The 18863-nt window shown below is 37.6% G+C and overlaps 1 protein-coding gene across 4 annotated transcripts in view; it reads left to right on the top strand.

Annotated features, from left to right (window-relative positions):
* Window positions 1-18863, top strand: part of rxra (retinoid X receptor alpha) — a 136825-nt gene that overhangs the window by 35913 nt on the left and 82049 nt on the right. For all 4 annotated transcript variants that reach the window (XM_015401610.1, XM_015401602.1, XM_015401620.1 and 1 more), the window contains exon 2: window positions 5572-5685. In XM_015401610.1, the coding sequence (XP_015257096.1) occupies window positions 5572-5685 (114 nt within the window). The remainder of the gene's footprint in view (window positions 1-5571; window positions 5686-18863) is intronic.

The following is an 18863-nucleotide window of genomic DNA, read 5'->3' as shown; positions in this document are numbered from 1 at the left end:
CAAACTATTTTTATCATGTATCAACCACGGGCATTAATATCTTTAGCTGGGATTCTGAGTAAGACCACCATAAAAGAGGGGCTTAATTCTACATAGGAAAAAATGTTATTGTGTATCAGATATTAGCAGTGCGTTCTTTTTTACTTGAAGTTTAAAAACCTCACAGTGAGCTCTAGCATTAAGCAAAATATAACAGATATGCTGAAGTAGAATGCATGGTGCCTGGAATGTAGTACAGCGTAGAAGTAGTCTGGAACAGCGATAATAACAATAGTGTTTTTATTTATTTGGCTTTAGTCCTAACTAGTGGTAAATAGCAAAGAGTAACACTTTTACCCTTTTTTATTTTAACAATAGCCAATTTAAAACTAGATAGTTCCACAAAGTTTTTGCTCCCTTTGTGAATAATACCATTGCCAAGCCACTCCTGCATGCCGGTTTTTGGGATTTAATTGGCTGAAAATATTTTTTTTTCTGCTTGACCTTCTGATCGGTATTTTAAAACAGGTTGTGATGCAATTGTTATTTTCAGATAGGAATGCATCAGTCCACATTTTTCTCACTTCCAATAAAAATTCCAATATTTGAAATTGAAAATCTGCAGATTTCTTTCTGATTCCAGTGCTGTTTGCTGTAGTGTTGACATCATTGCTGTTTTTTTAGGAGGCTGTCATAAGCTCCTCAAAAAGCAAGTATAATAGGTATGATGTATATGCAAAAGGCAACAATTGATTAGGATAAGATAGAAAAAAGTCATTAAAAACAGTAAATCAGGTAAACAGTTAAGGTTTCATCCTAACAGTAAGGGTTCAAACTGAATGAAATAATCAAAGACAGATGCTGATGAAGGGGTCATCTTTATTGCTGTTAAAGAGATTTAATAATCTACCTCTGTTATAGAGACAGGCTGGATAGATATGCCCCTATAGATCCGGTACATATTCACTGAAACCTGACCTAGAACTCTCTTTAAAATTGGGACTGATATTGGATAAGTGCATTTTTTTTTTTATAAAAAAGGCCACACCTTTGTGATTTTCCTCAGTAAAAAGAAAATACATGATCCTGATTTGGTTATTTTCTAAATGTGAAATGATTAAAGGTCATAAATGTCTATTGTAGGAACTCTGTTCAATCCCAAAAAAAAATCCCTTCTATTAGAAATAAAAACCTACATCAAAGATTTCTGCTCAAAGATGCGAGCCAAGACATTAAGATGCTGCAGGAACGCTGAGATTAAATGACGAGGCATGTACCAACCATTACCACTCATCACAGCAGCTCCTTAACCTGCGCAAGCACGTCCAGCCGCTTTCATCATTTGCTTCAAGGCCAAGACAGCAAAACAAGTGAGAATAATTCAGCGTTATGCCAAAAGATTAAGATAGATCTGTGCCTCTTAACTCTATGGTTTTCCAAATATTTTCACAGCTGTCACCTTGCTGAATGTTTTATTAGCTTAGCAATTATATTTCTTGGAATTATTGTTCTTTTAACTCAAGTAATGAATCATTTGCAACTGACAATATTTTTTATGTTAGTCGGTCTATGATTTTAAGATCATGTTCTAACTAAAAAAATAAAAAACTTGTCCCACTTTCATTTGCTCCCTCTGAGCTTTAGGTGAAATTCCAGCTCCATACTTTAACATAACTCTGTCTCATGGGAACATTATTCCAGTAGATGGCTTTGAGTGTGGTACTTTTCTTTTTTTTGTAGAAGGAGCTGCTGTCTCTTTAATTTACTCCTGATTTTGGAAAAGTGCAGCTTTGCTGAGGAGGCTTGTCTCACAGCTTAATGCCTTAATGTTCAGTGACATTGCCCAAAAATTGGAGCATGTGTCGCCGTTTGCCCTTCAACCTCTTCGTACAAAACAGTTTGTTCTGTGTCTCTTTTAAAGTTGATGCTTTTGGCTTAGATGGAAAAAATGTGGTTAAGTTTACCAAATTTTCCCCTTCTATAATTTATTCCTGCTACGCATGGCTTCTTGAGAATTAGGAATACTTTTTGGTTAGAACATTAAAACTGTCTTCGTCTCAAAAGCTTGGATAGAAAGTATTTATATTTAAGTATATATATTTATACTTAGCTTGTTCTTTTTAACTTATTTATTTAGTATGATTCCTGCAATCAGTTTAATCTAAGGTTGAACTTCTGATCTGTTTTCACTTGATATATCAGACAAATCATTTAACAATTTTAGACTTTTATTAAAATAAGAATGATCAAAATTATCCCAAATGACATATTTGAACCCATCAAAGCCGGACCTTTTTTAAAAAAAACAGCCCAGTTAGGGAGGTCCAACAGGACTGAATTACTCTACTGATTGAAATCCTTTAAAACTCAGTTTGAGGAAAAGAAAAAAAAGAGATATATACAATTAGAATCTAGTCTTGTTTTGTTATGGTGCAGAATGTATTGTGACATCCTCCTTCAAAACTTGATTCCAATTGATTCTGTGAAACCCAAGCCTGGCTTTGAACTTATTGTGCAGATTTAATAACATGAACTGTTCATTGTAGTTTTTGTCCTCCGACTCATCGTTGTTCTGTATAATACCAATAAAACTTAATTTAAAAGAAATCTTTGCTTGAATATTTCCCAGCATCTGAAAGCAAAAAAAAAATATTTTTGCCCTGTTCACGGCTAGATCAATAAACTGAGGGGAATCATTTTTACTTCTCATGTAACACTCAGAATTCCCTCTTCATATTTTCTTTGATTTGCACTTTTCAAATGATCTCAGTCTATTAACTTAAGCTTTTTTTCCCCACCTGATGATTTGAGGGGAAAAGCATCCAAGGTCAAAGCTCCACTGGTCACACATCCGCAGAACGGCACACGTGCACACAAGCCGCCGCAAAAGCATGGATAAAAGATATCAGCATCCAAGATGGCTTATGATGGGGAACTAATTCAATATCCCTTTTCCTGCTTTAAATGTCATTCGCTGAGCTCATCTGGAGTGACATGTTTTTCATGCTGGAAATAAAGGAGCTTTATTAGACTCCAAACAGAGAAACACAAGAGGGAAGATTCAACAGGAGAGCGGCTTCTTCTACTGATGTTGATGAAAAATCCAAAGGTCTTCAGAAGAAATGAATAAAGTCTGAAGTCATATAAGTTTGTCTCTGCCTTATGATCCCCTCGAGTCAATAATAAAAGCAGCCTCTTAAAGTGCACAAATAAATCTCAGCTTTGCTAGGAGCTACACTGTCAGTCATAAAGTAAAATACCTTTCATATGTCATTTCAAGTTTGTATAAGGAATCAAGTTTTTGAAAGAAATATTGAGCGATCTCGGTTTGACATTTTTTGGTGTTTTTGGCTCCAAAATCCTCATGCAAAAAAAAAAATCCTTTTTATTATTTATTTATTTATTTTTATGTTTTTAAGCTCTTGGTTTGTTTGTTGCTTCTTCTTTTATTCTGCATGATGCAAATGACCGGTGAGGGTTTGACTGGAGGGGGTTACAGCCTCCACAGTTGCTTCATTGTGCCAGATAATGACCACCCCATTGAGAGTCACCCCCATGACCTCAGAGACAGACAGCAAGACGGCCTCATCCAGCCCCTCAAGGCAACCCAAACTGTGGCATTTTACCCACACAGGGCTGCAGAACTCATAGCTGTGCCCAACAGCCTTTAGCCCTCTACAGTCCAGCATTAGTTTAGCATCCTGCAGGTTTTCTAAACACCTAAGTAATTGTGATCTGGATGCATATCCAGGAAATGGGGAAGTCCAGCTGTACAGCTAAAGTTCAGTTTACTAGATTATAATTAAAAAGTTTATTTTGGTAGTTAAATTTAGACTCATGATGCTTCATTCATGCTGTTTTCTGTCTTGTTAATAAAACCATGTTGCAATGGCTGAAATGCTCCAATAGAATACATACATACATACGATAAGTGATGCTGAATTCACTGTACTCTCTGGCCTCACATTCGTTACTTTTACAGTGATGACACTGTCTTCATTTATTTTATTTCATTATGTTAAGTTAAAGGATAAACGGGCCATCTGGGAAGCCCAATTTAATCCTCTTTGAAACAAAAAAGCTTTCACCAAAAAAACGTTGTGATGAGATTATTATGTATAGTGATGTATTTTATGTAGATTTACATGTAGTTAGGATCAAACCAAATATTTATGAGCCAGAATTTGGATTCAAAATAGGCTGCTTGTATTGCCAATTAAAAATGTTATTATGATAATCTTATTTAATTTACATTTGACTATATTTTGTGTTATAGCATGCATATATTAAATGTTTATGTTTTGCTTTGCTTTATTGATTTTTAACACGCTTCTCCAAGATCAGAGGAAGATTTCTGTTTGCATTGTAGCATAAAGCTACTGACCTGCAATTCCCTAACTTTAAATCTGCTTGAAGATTGAGTCATTTTCATCTACGTATGAGATGCATGTGACTTTGTGGTTAAGGAGGGACTTAACATTAGGAGGAAGACAATCATGTCTGTGCGTAGAGCTGATGACACCTGTGAATCCTCCCCAAGCTCTGGAATGGACTTTCCTTCATAGCCCCCTTCAGTAGGGCTGCAGCAATCGATTATTTTACTAACCTAACCTAGTGTTGTTTTTTAATAAATTTATGAAGATACACTTTTAATAAAGTAATTTTCATCAATAAACATTATTCTTTTTTATGTCCTAAAAAATTATTGGCTAAAAAAAAAAAGACCTAAAGTCTAAAGTGGTCAAAAATGCCACTTTAGGAGTTCTGGATTGTGTGTAATTAATGCAAAATGTTTGTATTTTTGTATAGTTTTGGCCACCTGCTCTGAGTTTTTCACTCTTCCAGGAAATGGCATGTTATAGAGCCCATATCCTTAAGTTAACAATGAATCTATTACTAAATTGATTGATTAATTGAATGATTGATTAGTCTCCATTAATCAATAGTTTCAGCCGATACTCCTAAGTAACACCTGTTACTTCGGCTCATTTTTCTACACAATTACTTTTTTGCAACACAGCGCTCCAGCCTGTCAGCCTCTTTAGCAATGGTCGATCAAACACAGTGACGCCATGCTCATTAAACCAGCTATTGCATTGGCAGTTGCCAGGGTGTGCTAGGAAATGCAATCAGCATCTCCATAAAGCTTCTCTTTACAGGGAAGCTTAAAGTGCTCTCTATATTCTGGGGAGGAGGCTTTCCTGACTTAAGAATTAAGAAAAAAGAAAGTGGACTAATACTAGAACATGATATGACTTGACAAATCTCTGCTGACAGTTATTTGTGGAAGATATCCTTTTCAGACTTATTTTTCCTTCCACTCAGCTGTTCTTTAAAATGTATTTAACTTCTTTAAGAATGACCAGTTTTGACATATCCTGCTTTTGGAGGCCATAAGTGACTGACTAACGGACAAGTCTCAAATCGGCCATTCCCTATTTTTGGGGTCTCTGGTGGTGGGGGGGACATTCCTGCTTAATGGTTATCTGGTCTTGTCCTTTCGTTGCTGCTGCTGAGATCTCTTTATGATTGGTCAACCAAATGTTACTTCACTTATAAATTCTTGACATATTTCCCTGTCATATTTTGCAGGGTTTTTGAAGCCCCAGTGCTCATTGGCCCCCCCCATGCAGCGAGGTCGTTCATCAGAGGCGTGCTCCTGTTTTAGCGGCGTTTGTCCGCTTCACCAGCGTCGACTATCATCAGGTAAGCACTGCCAACAAACCTGTGACTACGTGCTTTTTCTTATGGTTAATAAAATAATTTTTTTGCTTATATTAGAAAAGAAAATGTTGGTCACAAGGGTTTAGTTATTTTAATCTGCACACAATGTCCCATACAAGATATTTTAATCATCAAAAATGCAATTACTTCTTGTTTTTCTACTGTCATAAGATATTTTCCAGTGACCAGTGCTACATTTTATTAAGAATAATTTGCTTTGGATTAAGAATGTTTGTAACACAGTTCAGATGTCTTACTCCTGACTGGTGTTCTAATGTGGAGGCAACTTCCCTATTGCTGCAGAAACACTCATACACCCAGGGCTCGTCCTGTTCTTAAAATGATTGATGTCTCTGCATGCTGATGACTGATAGACAGGGTAACATAGGTGCTGTCACCTTGGCCTGCCTGGGCTGAGCCTTTCCTGGTAGGAAGCTAATGAATAGGGGTCCAAGCTATGTGCAACATGTTGTTAAAGCTGAAATATTCCTTCCCTGAGGCTTGCTCTGTCTGCAGCATCCATGCCATGAGACTGGCTGTGCTGCCCATCATGTGAGAAAAGCATGACTTCTGTTGCTGCATAAAGCAGCTTCAACTTGTAAAAAGCATGATTAGAGCATTAGTTTTGTTTGTTTTTTATCCATGAACTTCGATCTCCCCAGAATATAGAGCCTTAAAATGTGTCATTTTCCTTTAACTTCTTTTTTTTTTCAACCTCAAATATCTGCTACTTTTCCCGGTATTTTGTGTGATAAATCAACACAAAATAACATCATTGGGAGACATGGGTTTTCAAGATATTCAACGTATGATGAAGCCTGAAAATTGCAACATACAGTTTTAATTAGTGTCCTCTAATTCATTATCATTACATGGAAGTAAATTGTAGTGAAATGAAAAGCCTGAATGAATAGCCTTTAGAAAAGCTGTAGCCAGCAAATAGTCCAACTGTGTGTAATTAAATTGAAATGGTTTGTGAACAAAAAGCTTCGTACATTAGACAGGTCTGGTGTTAGGTTGCATTGAAGAATAAAGTAAGGATGAGATGAAAAACATAATTTGGGCTTTCATAGAGTCCTATTAAAGCCATCATCTGCAAAGGAAAGTATTATCAATTCAATTCAGACAACTTTATTTATTCCCCAAAAAAGGGCAATTCAGTTTGCTGCTCTGGTCAACCAAGGCGAAATGACACAGTATGCAAACAATCTCTTTCAACCAAACTCCATAAACACTGTTAGTGCAATTGAGATATAACAAAAATAACTAAAAAATAAAATAAAACAATAGCAACATCTTTGGCCACTGGCTAACAGAGTTTAAAAGACAAATGGATGAGGGAATAAAGACGTATGACAACTGCTTGGCTTTTTGTGGGGAACAACACAGTCTGGGCATTTGCATAAACTGAGCTCTGAGAACATAGTAAGGCTGGCTCAGGATGGACTTAGTTTCTTGAAGGACTGGTTTCTTCCAAACAGAGCTCAGGTCTGACATCTGGAATCTTGTTAAGTTATATCACTACTTTAAAATTACAAATCCATGGCTCTGGATACAAACCCCACATACAGGGCAAGGGGAGTTTTATTACCTTAAGCAGCCAAAAAGCCCATCGTTACTCTAGAGAAGCTGCAGAAGGCCAATGGAAAGCGAGATAATCTGTTAGGATGACAACTCTTTAAGTTAAAATCCACAAATCTGTTCTTTATGATTGGGAGGAAGAGAGCTGAAAGAAGGCCATTAGAATTCCCATGTAGGGGATGCTGCAAATATGCAAAATGAAGTAATCTCGTCAGATTTTTTTTAACTTATTTAACCACATATATTCTCTACATGGTAGAAAAGCCAAACTGGAATCTTAAAACCAATGGAAGAATCATTTTGTGGGAATACTGTCTTAACATAGGGAGACAGATCATTGGAAAGATAGATGGAGCTAAATACACGCAAACTTAAAGAAATCTTGTTAGAGGTTGCAAAATGTTAAAGATATAGCCAGAGGTCCACTTTCCAACAGGACAATAAAGCTTAACATAGAGCCAGATGTGCAGAGGAATGGTTTAGATCAGAGCATTTTCACATGTTCAATTGTCAAAGTTAAATTCCAGACCTGCTTCAGACCGGATACAGAACTTACCGGTAGGTTTCATTAGGTATTCATAGAGCATCTCCACGTTAGATTTATCCCAGTTTCTGCAAAATGTTTAACTAGTTTATAGATTGGAAACACCTTTTTGCAAAAATTGGTTGCCTTCTAAGTATACTCAAAACAAGGTGTTTCAAACTTTGTAAATAATAGTTTCATAAGATCCTTTTAAAATTTTAATTAGCCTATATCAAAACTGTCTGCACATCTTTTCCAAGTAAAAACCTGACAATTGAACTTATTTAAAAGCAGAAAATACACATTTATTTATATAATTATTCTGGTCAAATCCAGATGGCATTTCTTTGGATTTCTCAATTTGTTATTACCATGGTAATTTTTATGTTTGAAATTAATGCTTATTTGCTGGGGGGGGGAAAAACTAATGTATTTTGCTGCTTTTCAGTCATCTAAAATTAAATATATTCCTTTATACTTCAAAATATTTTTTTAGGGTTAGGGTTAGCAGTCAAGTTTTGCCTAACACATGCTCTTAATTTAGCAGGTCATGTTTTGTAGTTTGCTGCTCTGGAACATACAGGTGTCTTTTAACACAATGCCAAAACAGAGATACATCAATAAAAAACTTAAGGAAGCTAGTGCTGCTTCCTAAAAGGAAATTTCTCAACAATAAGTCAGCCACAGGGCAGGACACAATACTCTCACTGGTTTAAACATGAACTCCTATATTCCAAGGTATTCGCAAGTGAAATCTGAGATACTTTGTCCTAAAGCTTGATTAATAATCCCAAACTTGCCTTTTTAAAACTGCAAATCAGCAAAAGAATAATCAGATGATGCAGTTACCTAGTTAAAGTCTAGATCATGTGTTGCAGAAAAAATATATGTCCAAAATTCATCCAAACTAGATGGATCACGAACTTAAACATGGTAACCAAAAGTAAATTCACTCAGTGAATGAACACACTGAGGTGAAATAATGTTGCCTTGAAACAGTTACTCACACAAACCCAATGAACTGAATCTACATTGTACAGAATAGGGCAAACCTCCAGCACAGCTCCTGAAGGGGATAGATACTAATACTCTACAAGCTCCTGTATCACCAGGTATTCCGAGTTCTCCCTATGACTGCACTCACTAGTCTAAAAACTTTCCTTTTCCCATGACTGCATACCTTTTGAAAGTTTATACTCCTTACTTGTAGAAAGTTTTTGTGGGAGGATTTCACTGAAGACCATCTTTACTATTCATGACAAGATACAGTAACAGCTAAAAAAATATGCCTTCAGCTGCACCCAGTTCCCATCTGCCACAGCGATCCCTCAAGACAGTTATTTATTTAGCTAATTTGACTTTCTTTTTTTAGTTTCAGGAGGGAAAACATTACAATATGTTTACTTCAGTGCAAAATATATTTTTTTAAAAGGTAAAATGAAACCCCTCTACTTAAAGAAATATATTTTTATGGACAAGTTTCAGCATGAGGAAACGCACAGTTATTCCACCAACCTCACCCCCATCTTTGTGTATTTTACACAGTTATCATGATTGATTGCAACATATTTCACTGTCACAACTTGTGGTGAGGGTGAATGTGTTTCCAGAGCAATCCAGACCATCTGGATTAGAAGCATAAAGTCCCCCTGAAGTATGTTAAAGGTTGTGGGATATTTTAAGAGATTGAGCAGTTTGGGTTTTTGTGTCAGATTTAGTTATTTTGTGAAAATCAAGTCAGGAGAGGAGGAGTTTAGAGTTAATAAAGTTTTTTTTTTTTTTTTCATCCTAGCCTTGTGGCTTTTGTTGTACAAGTAATTCAGTGGTATGTTCGGTAGCCAAGCGAAGGCGAAAAGCAAAGGAAATGTTTGGTTAGAGTGGACAGTTGCTCTAAACTTTATAGAGTCTGTAATAATCTTGAGTCTAATTATGGAAAGTGTTGCTATAAATTCACCAGTGTCCCCAGATTGTGTGATTGACCTCCAACTACTGCCTGCACCCACGATTACAAGCGGCTGTGGGATCTGTGAGAGGAGTGGCGGTGACCAGGCAGGAGGTTTTCTGGGAACGAATCGAGGCTCACCCGTAGGGGGGGAGGTTTTCATCCCCTATGTGCTGGACTCCAGGCAGCGTACTGATGTGGCTGGGCTCCGGTTTCAGCGGTTTTTACATTGTTCTGGGTTTTTGTTTTCTCTTACTGGAAAGAATCGTGAGAAATGTTGCCTTCTTAGTTTTTTTCCTCATGATTCTGAAAAAAGGGGCAACCTTTTACCATGTTTTGGTAAAAGGTTTTGTTGTTTTTTGGGGGTTTTTTCTAGAGAAAAATTAGCTCTGATGGGAAATGCTGTTTTTACTTCTTTTGAATTGTGGTACATGAGGTGAGGCAGAGGGAATAACGTAAAAAGAGAGACGGCATTGAAAACAGGGCCTTCACAATGCGGGCCTTGTGCTGCGATTTGGTCTGTCCTCGCCGAGCTGAGCGGAGGAATGGAAAAGATTATCCGCAGGAATGTCTGGGGTGCCCTCAAACGGAGCAGGCCGCGTGACTGGCCAATAGGAGCGAGGCTTGCAGAGCGGCGGGCTAATTTTTTCCTGATGAACTCAGCTGCCTGCTCCACAATACAGCCTGATTGCCAGGGCTGAGCTCACATATGGTCCGCGTTTGGAGGGTCCAAATGACAGGACCAATCATGCCTAGAGAGAGGAGGGGGTTGGAGGCTTGGATGTTTATTAGTAACCCCCCCATCAGACATCAACTGGCTGTTCTACACTAATCTGACACCATTTAACAAGATTCACTGTTTGCTCTCTTTTCCCTTTCATACCTAAAGCTAATAAGCATTAGCATAGCTCTGGTTTAATACTACCACTGACTAAATAGTCCCTGCAAAGTTTTCAACCTTTATAACTTTATAACCCTTGTAACTTCTATACATTAAATTAAGACTTTATGGATAGATGCAAAATCTATAAATTGTTGCACAGATTTGGTAAATAAAAGGTAAAAAGTTGGCCTATTGTTTGGGACCCTTGTTCTCAAACATCCCTAAATAAAATCCAGAGTATCCGGTTGCAGCTCCGTTAAGAGAACATGTTGTATTTCTACATTCTGCAAATCTTTATTGAAGAGCAGCAAGAGTAGAGTAAGAAAAAAAAATAGCATGTCCTATCTGGGTTTGACTCAAGCCACTTCATAGAAGAACATGTGCATGATGAATGTTCTTTTTGGTCTCAAGCGGGTTTGCAAAATAATAATGTGGTGATACTTTACCCTGCTGTAGGTAAAGCAGAGCTAGAAAATGCTTTGAGATTACTATTACTATTTCTGACTGGCTAGAATCGTTTTTTGTTTTTTGTCCCATCAGAACAAACAAAAGAAGGAAGGAAAGTGACACAGCTCCAACTTTTGCAAGTAATGTATGTTTATGTGCTCACCCCCTTTTTTTTTGTCTCTATAGTATTTTAGGATCGGTGCAACAAAAAGCCTTGGGGTGGCCTTTTGGAGCAAAGCAGAGTGTGTTTTGTAGACCTTGTGGTCACACAGCAGGGTTCAAAACCAGCAGTTGGGCTGAAAAGAGTGTGAAGGAAGCTAAAAAGAGCAGTTGAGTGGGAAATGGAGGGGGCCGACGTCGGGTTAAAGTGGGTCCTCATGTTTCCCATCGCGGGGTCCCGCAGAGGTGAAGAGGGTCACATAGAGGGGCCTCATTATCCTCAGCGTGCTCCGTGCTCCCTGCGCTATCCATGCGCTATAATTGGCTGGCCAGAGTCCACGCTCTCCCAGGCTGCTTCCTGCTAGGTCAGGAGCCAAAGATGCTGGAATACACCATGCTGCTGTTTACTTGTGCTGGCCTCTATTCATTAGAGCACAGAGGAGATCTTTTTTAATGTGTGACTGGGGACGCTTATCTCGAGCAGCAACGTGCTAATCAGAGGTTTTAAAGCAGTTTACTTTAAGACGAGGACTGGAGTTTGTCAAAATGAAAGAAACACTATTTAATTGGCTCCTCACATTTTTGTTTACATCATTTCTTGAAGTCAGATAAGTTAGCAGTTAGATTCAAGCTGTTTTGATCATAAAATCTTTTGAATATATTCTTGAACACAATTTGGTGGAAGCAAGAAGTGTAATTAAATCAAAGGTTTCTATCATACAAAGTGTAAATTTTAGCCAATACTTCATTACAGTCAGGTTTCTGTAATGGATAAAGTTTTACTTTTACTTTAAAGCTAGTTGAATGTGTTAGAGAGTCAGTAACTTGATCAATAATAAATTCACAAATCTTTATATTTTTGTTAATAAAAGTCATTCTTTCAATTCAGTTATTTAAATCTAACAGGTTGTTAAAAAACACAAACACTTCGGAACTGTTAGAACTTATCACACACATCTGAAAAAGTGCAAGCTGTGAGTAAAAGCACACATACATTTTTTTAGGCTTTAATCGTTAAGGAAAGTAGAAATCAGACCTACCGACTGGTGTTTGACTGACTGACCACCATCTGTAAAACATGAACTTGGGGTTTTAAGGCATGAAGTCCATCGTTTTATACTGAACATTAGTTTTCCTCATTTGAAAAAACTTTTACCTAAACTGGTTAATCATGCAACTGTGAATTTATCCAAAAGTTTAAATTACCGAAAAGCTCGAGAGCCTCTTTTTAAACTTAGGGACTTCAGTTAACTTGTTAAATGTAGCTGTACATGACAGTCCTGTCACAAAAAGACAGAGAAAAAGTAGTTTGTTTAAAAGGGTTAAGAGTATCAAGTTTGTTTTCTCCAAACAAATTTTCGTTGCACAGGAGTTGTAGAACAATGTCCTTTGGATCAGTGACTCCTAAGTAAAGATTTGACCATAATGCTTTGAAGTAAATTACACGCAGCATATAACCACAACTACCTCATATCAGCCGTCATGTACAGTGTTGCAACCTTTGATATATGTTGTCTGAAACTGTATGTATGGTGCTATTTTTAAAAGAACTTGGATAACATCCATCCAGGAGAGAAAGCTATTAGTTTGATGGCTTCCTCATCAGCCAATGGACCGGGCACCTTGGAGTCATTTCTTTGTTTATATCATTGATTGTTTTGCAGTAGTAGACAGGGATAAACTCCATTCTCCCAAACAAGCTTGTAAAACATATCAAAGTCCTGTTTAATGTTAGACACCACAAAGTAGCTGTGATAATTTGGGCATGTTTGGCAGACAAAGGATCTGAGGACCTGCCTGTTATTGAATCAACTACAATATACTCTGTATACCAGGAGTATTTACAGTCACATTTAAAGAACGCTGAAGCCTTTTAACAACAGAATCACTAGGTGCATTTTTTTCTCAGGTTTTTTCTACTGTGCATTTTGTAGTATTTAGTAGTATATGTAGTATATTACAACAATACACTTAACTTTGCTTGGTTGACTTGCTTCTAACCAAATGGAAACAAATCTGCATTTCCTTTTGTCAAACTTTTACATGTTTGCTTAAAAATTTCCTTCCAGTTTGATAGAAACATGGCTACAGGCAACAGCTCATTTATGTTACTCCTACCTCTACTGGTTTTACAAGCTGTTATGTGTAAATATCTACATTGTGCAATACAATGATTGACTCTATAGCTGTAGTTTTCAAAAGATAACTGACTTCCTTCCCTTTTGTTAATGTCCAACATAGAGGTTGGTATTGTTATCTCAAATGAATCAGGTTTGTGCATGTTGGATAGTGGCTTTTAATTTTTTTTTTTTCTCTTATATTTGTTATTTTTTTTATCCTATTAAATTTGCAAAAAGGGAATTTAAGAAAACTTAGATCAATTGTCCCATGAGCGGAATATCCTTAAATGACATGGTCCATGGAGGCCAGCTGCCACAGCAGCAGCCAGGATTCATCTGCAGAGGTGGAGGTCTCTTATGGCAGCCATCCATGGCCGGTCACTAGAAATCAGAGCCACTAAGCCTTTGATAACTCTCTGAGCCTTTAATCCCTTAGCAACATCATCACAGTGAAATGCTATCTCATTGTTACAGCTCAATCCCAGTGGAGAGGCAGAAGAGCAGGCAACCAGGGACATAGGGCGGGAAGTGGAAGCTCACAGGAAGGAGTCGCATCTTTGCTGTCTTGCAGTCATTATCATCTCCACTGTGTAAATGAGGGTGGTAGAAGCAAGGATTGGGAATTACTGTACTTAAACTCTGCAGAGGCAGTTGATATGAGTTTAAATGTAAGTCATAGTAATGCAAAGACAGCAACATTTAGATTTAAAAAATCATGAGAAAAGCATAATTTAAAGTCTAATGAACTGGTGAGGAATATAAATATCTATTGCTCAGTTTTCTGTTATTCGCATTGAGCTTGGTGTTAAATGCAGGTACCGTTGTATTTTTAGGCTTTAATATATTCTTTCAGTCGCAGTTTGAAGGGATGATATGATTCCATTGAGTTTTCAGATTATCCTTGTGGAGAATTAAAAAAACAGAAATATCTATCTATCTATCTATCTATCTATCTATCTATCTATCTATCTATCTATCTATCTATAATTATTATTTTTTCTTTTTTTAAATATATATCTTGCATTTTTTATAGACATTAATTAAACATGAATAAGCAAGCTCTCATTCCCCAGGCCTCATGTTGCCTAACACAGAAAGGCATGTAAATCACAAGGAAGCTGGGTGGTTTCCGCTGGAATATACAGGCGAATTAACCAAAGGCATGAATATAAACAAGGACGTTCATCTCAACCCAAGTATTTCACTCCTGTCTCTAAATCTATTTCAGCCAGCTGGTAGAAAACACCAAAACAGCATGTAGTGCCACTGCATCCTCTCCGGGCTACTTGGGCCTGATGCAAAGCACTATGTTTACATCAGTGGAGCTGACTAAGTGTTGAAGGACACTGGCCTCCTCCAAACACTGATAAACACTAGAGCATGATGATATAAAAGGGCTACATGTGAGTTACATACGCAAAAGAGATGAGAGGAAAGGTAAAGAAGTTGCTGCATTGCTCTGTGCAAGCAGCTTAGACGGTTCTTTTTGTGCAGATTAATTTGCTGCAGGCTGCGATGAATACTGCAGATCCATTACTCACAAATATTTTCTCAGAATGGAAAATAGACCCAGATTTGGAAAATTGTCATTCATTTTGGTGTCTCTTTTGTTTCTCCTTTGCTTGCTAAGATGATTGAAAGAAAACTTTGCACTTAGCATCTGGATTTAGTAACAGCAGCAGAGCTTTGTATTTAGACAAGGTCAAACCAAAGGAAGAGACAAATTCTCACAAATTGGTGGTCTAATAAATCTTACTTTTCTTTATAAAACATGCATTTCCTGCTTTGCTTTGCTCAAAATATCCACCCTCTGCTCTGGATGTGAAAAAACAAAACAGAAGATATTTTCCTTTCCATCAGTGCCTTGCTAACACTGTCATTGACCTAGAAGAGTTTAAAAATCACATTCAGTTTTATCTGCTCAACAAACAGAAAGCATTGTGCATAATTAGTTCGTGAACACTTCATGAAACCACATTTCCCCACAGCTGTAACTTCAATAGTTTAAATGTTTTTTTTTTTCAGTCAACTGCAAGTCTAAACAACTACTTTTTTGCCTTTTTTTAAGTGTTGCCACAGTTTATCAATGTAACTCATTCCTTGTTGACGGGGTCAATTTAATGGATAAATATGCTTTGATATAAAGTACTTCCTTTTTTATCACTAGCTGTATACTTAGGATTACCCTTTGGAAAGGTTAACCTCTCCTCTAGTTTCAAAAGTTCTGTCGTTTTTTAAGCTGGCACACACCGTGCTGTTTGGAAAGTCATGCAGGATTTGAACATGACACACCGCACGAGTACAATACATAATGAAGACTTGTGACACACTTAAATGAGGAAGATGGAGCATTTGAGAATAGCTAAGACCTTTACTTTTGCAGATATTACACACTTGAAGACTATTAAAAAAAACATGATCTAAGATTTCACTGAGTTGTAATAATCTTTTATCCTCCTGATTGTTAAACCTTGTGTAAATGCCTTTTTTAATGAACTGCTACAATAAACTGTTACATGTACATCTAAAAAAATGGTCTTTGAACTTATTGCTATCCAACTAGTTTAAACCTAACATCAGCAAGCCTAAGAGTTTTATGAATTCAGTTTTTTGGTGCAAACAAAAACCTTAAAGGTATAGTGGAGGATGTTCTTTCCCCTAAGTGGTCCTCCTTTAAATTAGATTTCTGCCTCCTTTCAGCAATATAGATGTTGATCTTCCTAGAAACTGAATAATTGATTTTAAAATATTTGTTAAAACTCATTGGAAAAATAAAAGTTTTATAGCAAGACTAGCTTTTGAAGCTTGAATTGTAGCTTTTGGGGCATTTAAAGACATAATTCCTGCAGAGATTTGGACTGCTTATGGGTGATAATTTACCTATTTTCATATTATTATTTTATTTATATATTTTGCATTTTTGAAGGAATGAACAGAGCTCTTTGAGATGTTCAAAGCCTGGTGTATTTTTTATAACCTTTACATTTCTCAACATCATTCTCTATGACCTGTCCATAATGTTCCAGTTCAGGATTCTGCTTTACGTTATCTGACGGCCTCCTTTGGCCTTCACTGGACAGCTGGATTCATACTGTATATCACACAGGTGGTTTCTGTTCACCAAATTTGGGACTTCTGAGGCTAGTTGATTGTACTGAATTTTGAAGGGGTCTCAAGAAATGTATTTGTTTTACGGATGTAGTTTTTACTTTAACTCTCAGAGTAGAGGTATAAATTAATGCTTACCTCATGTTTTTCATTTCATATATAGCAACAGTTAAAGTTGAGTTCATTGGATCTAGTTCTTCATGCTGTTTTCATTCTTAAGCATTCGTCTTGTTCTTCAAAACCAACTTGAAGCTCAATCCTCTCTTCATCTTCAGCTCTTCCTTGCTCAATGAAGTTGGACACCTCTGTCCATGTCAATGGGAATCCTAAAGGGAACAGCAGCTACACATCATCTGACTTAACACGTCTCCTCAGCTTCAAAAAAGAGATTCAGAGTGAGAGAAAAAACACAGGCAGTCAGTGATGTTGAGGCATAGAGGAAGGGTAGTGAGTGCGGAGGGTCGAATGTTGTTTTTTGATGCTAAAGTGATTTGACACCCTTGGCATTATAGCTGGCTCTGTGGTAGAGGGAGGGAGGGAGAAACTGTGCTGCAGAGAGCTTGATCCGAATGTCATCACTGCAGATCTCATGAAGCGGAGGGTCAGAGAAAAGCAGCCTCTCAAACAGGGTGCGCCTGTACTCTGCCCCAAAAAAGAGGAAACGTTGGATTTTAAAGGGTCAGAGTAGAGGACAAATGGTCAAAGATATATGTGCTCATAAGTGTGGAGAGTACAACCAAGGTGGCAGAATTTTAACCTTCCAATGTCACTTGGCTCAGCTGCACAGCAACAGGCCCAACAGAGTGTGTTAATGCAGACCAGTACATGCTGGGATGTGAGAGCTGGAAGTGTTTGTAACTCCCACAAGCTTTCTCCTGAGAGAGGCACTCTTTTAGATGCACAGAAAAACGAGGGTGGGAGTGATGGTAATGCAGAGGCTAATGGAAATGTCTTGTCTGGACTCTGCGTTGGACTGCGAAGACACCGCCCTTCGAGGAATGTGCACCACGGCCCCAGTGACAACATTTATGCTGTAGACCCTGTTTTACCAAACAAACAGAACAACAACTCGAATGCACCAGGTTTCAGGGTCTAGAAATTGAAGAACAGAGTTGTTCAGTACCAGAGTGAAACCTTACATCTGTTGAAATACACCCAGACTCGCTGACTCGCTCATGTCGTCATCCCAGTGAAAAAGAAATTCCTTCAAAGTAATCACAGTAACATTTTAACAATCTGTACATTTCAGGATACTTTTTTGTTTTAACACAGTACCATGATGATAAGACAGTATGGTAAGTTTAGAGAAGCTGCTGTTGCTGCACAATAATCTAGGAAAGGTTCCAAATGAGATTTATGTAGAAGAGAGAAACAGCCAAGTTAAAGTTCACATTTAGTGTGACATATGATGTCTGAAGCAATTGGAATATGTTGAAATGACTTAGGCAGCACAGGCTGCTGTCAACTCCCCCTTGTTGCACCTCCTACTGTTCAACCTACATCCCAGGCTAAAATATAGAGCAACTTTATGGGAAGTCTATCAGTCAGACAAAATGTTAGATATGGTAGTAAAGTAAAACACATCAAGAGATGGCAAAGTATGATATGAATAGTATTCCTTGAAAATGACAGTACTTCAGTACTTTACCCAAAATCACTGGGCTCTGGTTGCAGTGAGACCCGGATTGTTGTGGGGGAGCTGTTGCAGAAAGCTGACCTTTACCGTCTGTCTAAGCAGCCACCTCATTCGATATGACTGATGGAGTAGGGACAGTGGGGGTGGCGAGCACAACAAACGCCACAGGGGGATGGTGTCCAGAAGTCCATTACAGTCACTGATATTGAGCTAATTGAGCACCATGGTTGTAGACCACAGAGTTTGAATTGTGGAAGGGTGTGTGTGTGTGTGTCTGTGTGTATCTGTGGAAATGTGTTTTTTACCTTATGGGAATGATTTCCCAGGAATATGTATATTTTTTGAACTTATAGGTGCTTGTTGGGATCAACAACTTATCCCCATGAGGAAAGGTTCCCTTCTTGGGGAGGGGGTTAGGTGCAGGACTAGGGTGTGAATGCAGTTTAGGTTAGGGTTACGTATATGTTGGTAAGGGTCAGGGTTAGGCCATTGAAATTAATGGGAAATTAATGGAATGGAAAGGGAAGTCCCCACAAGGATAGTGTGACACAAGACAACTAGGAAATAAAATAAACATTCTTTCCTTGGGTATTTTGCAGACATTTTAGAATATATGGAATTGTTCATTTGATGATACCTTTATGATTCACAAGAAATGTATAATAGAAAACAAATAGACATGATGGAAAAACATCAAAGCCTGTCTTAAGGAATGTTTAGCCCAGCAGATATCTTCATGTAAATGTTCTCATTTAGCTAAA

The sequence above is a fragment of the Cyprinodon variegatus genome, unplaced genomic scaffold (genome assembly GCF_000732505.1).
Source record: "Cyprinodon variegatus isolate N-32 unplaced genomic scaffold, C_variegatus-1.0 Scaffold32, whole genome shotgun sequence".
Taxonomy (NCBI): domain Eukaryota; kingdom Metazoa; phylum Chordata; class Actinopteri; order Cyprinodontiformes; family Cyprinodontidae; genus Cyprinodon; species Cyprinodon variegatus.
This window is presented reverse-complemented; position numbering and strand designations above follow the sequence as displayed.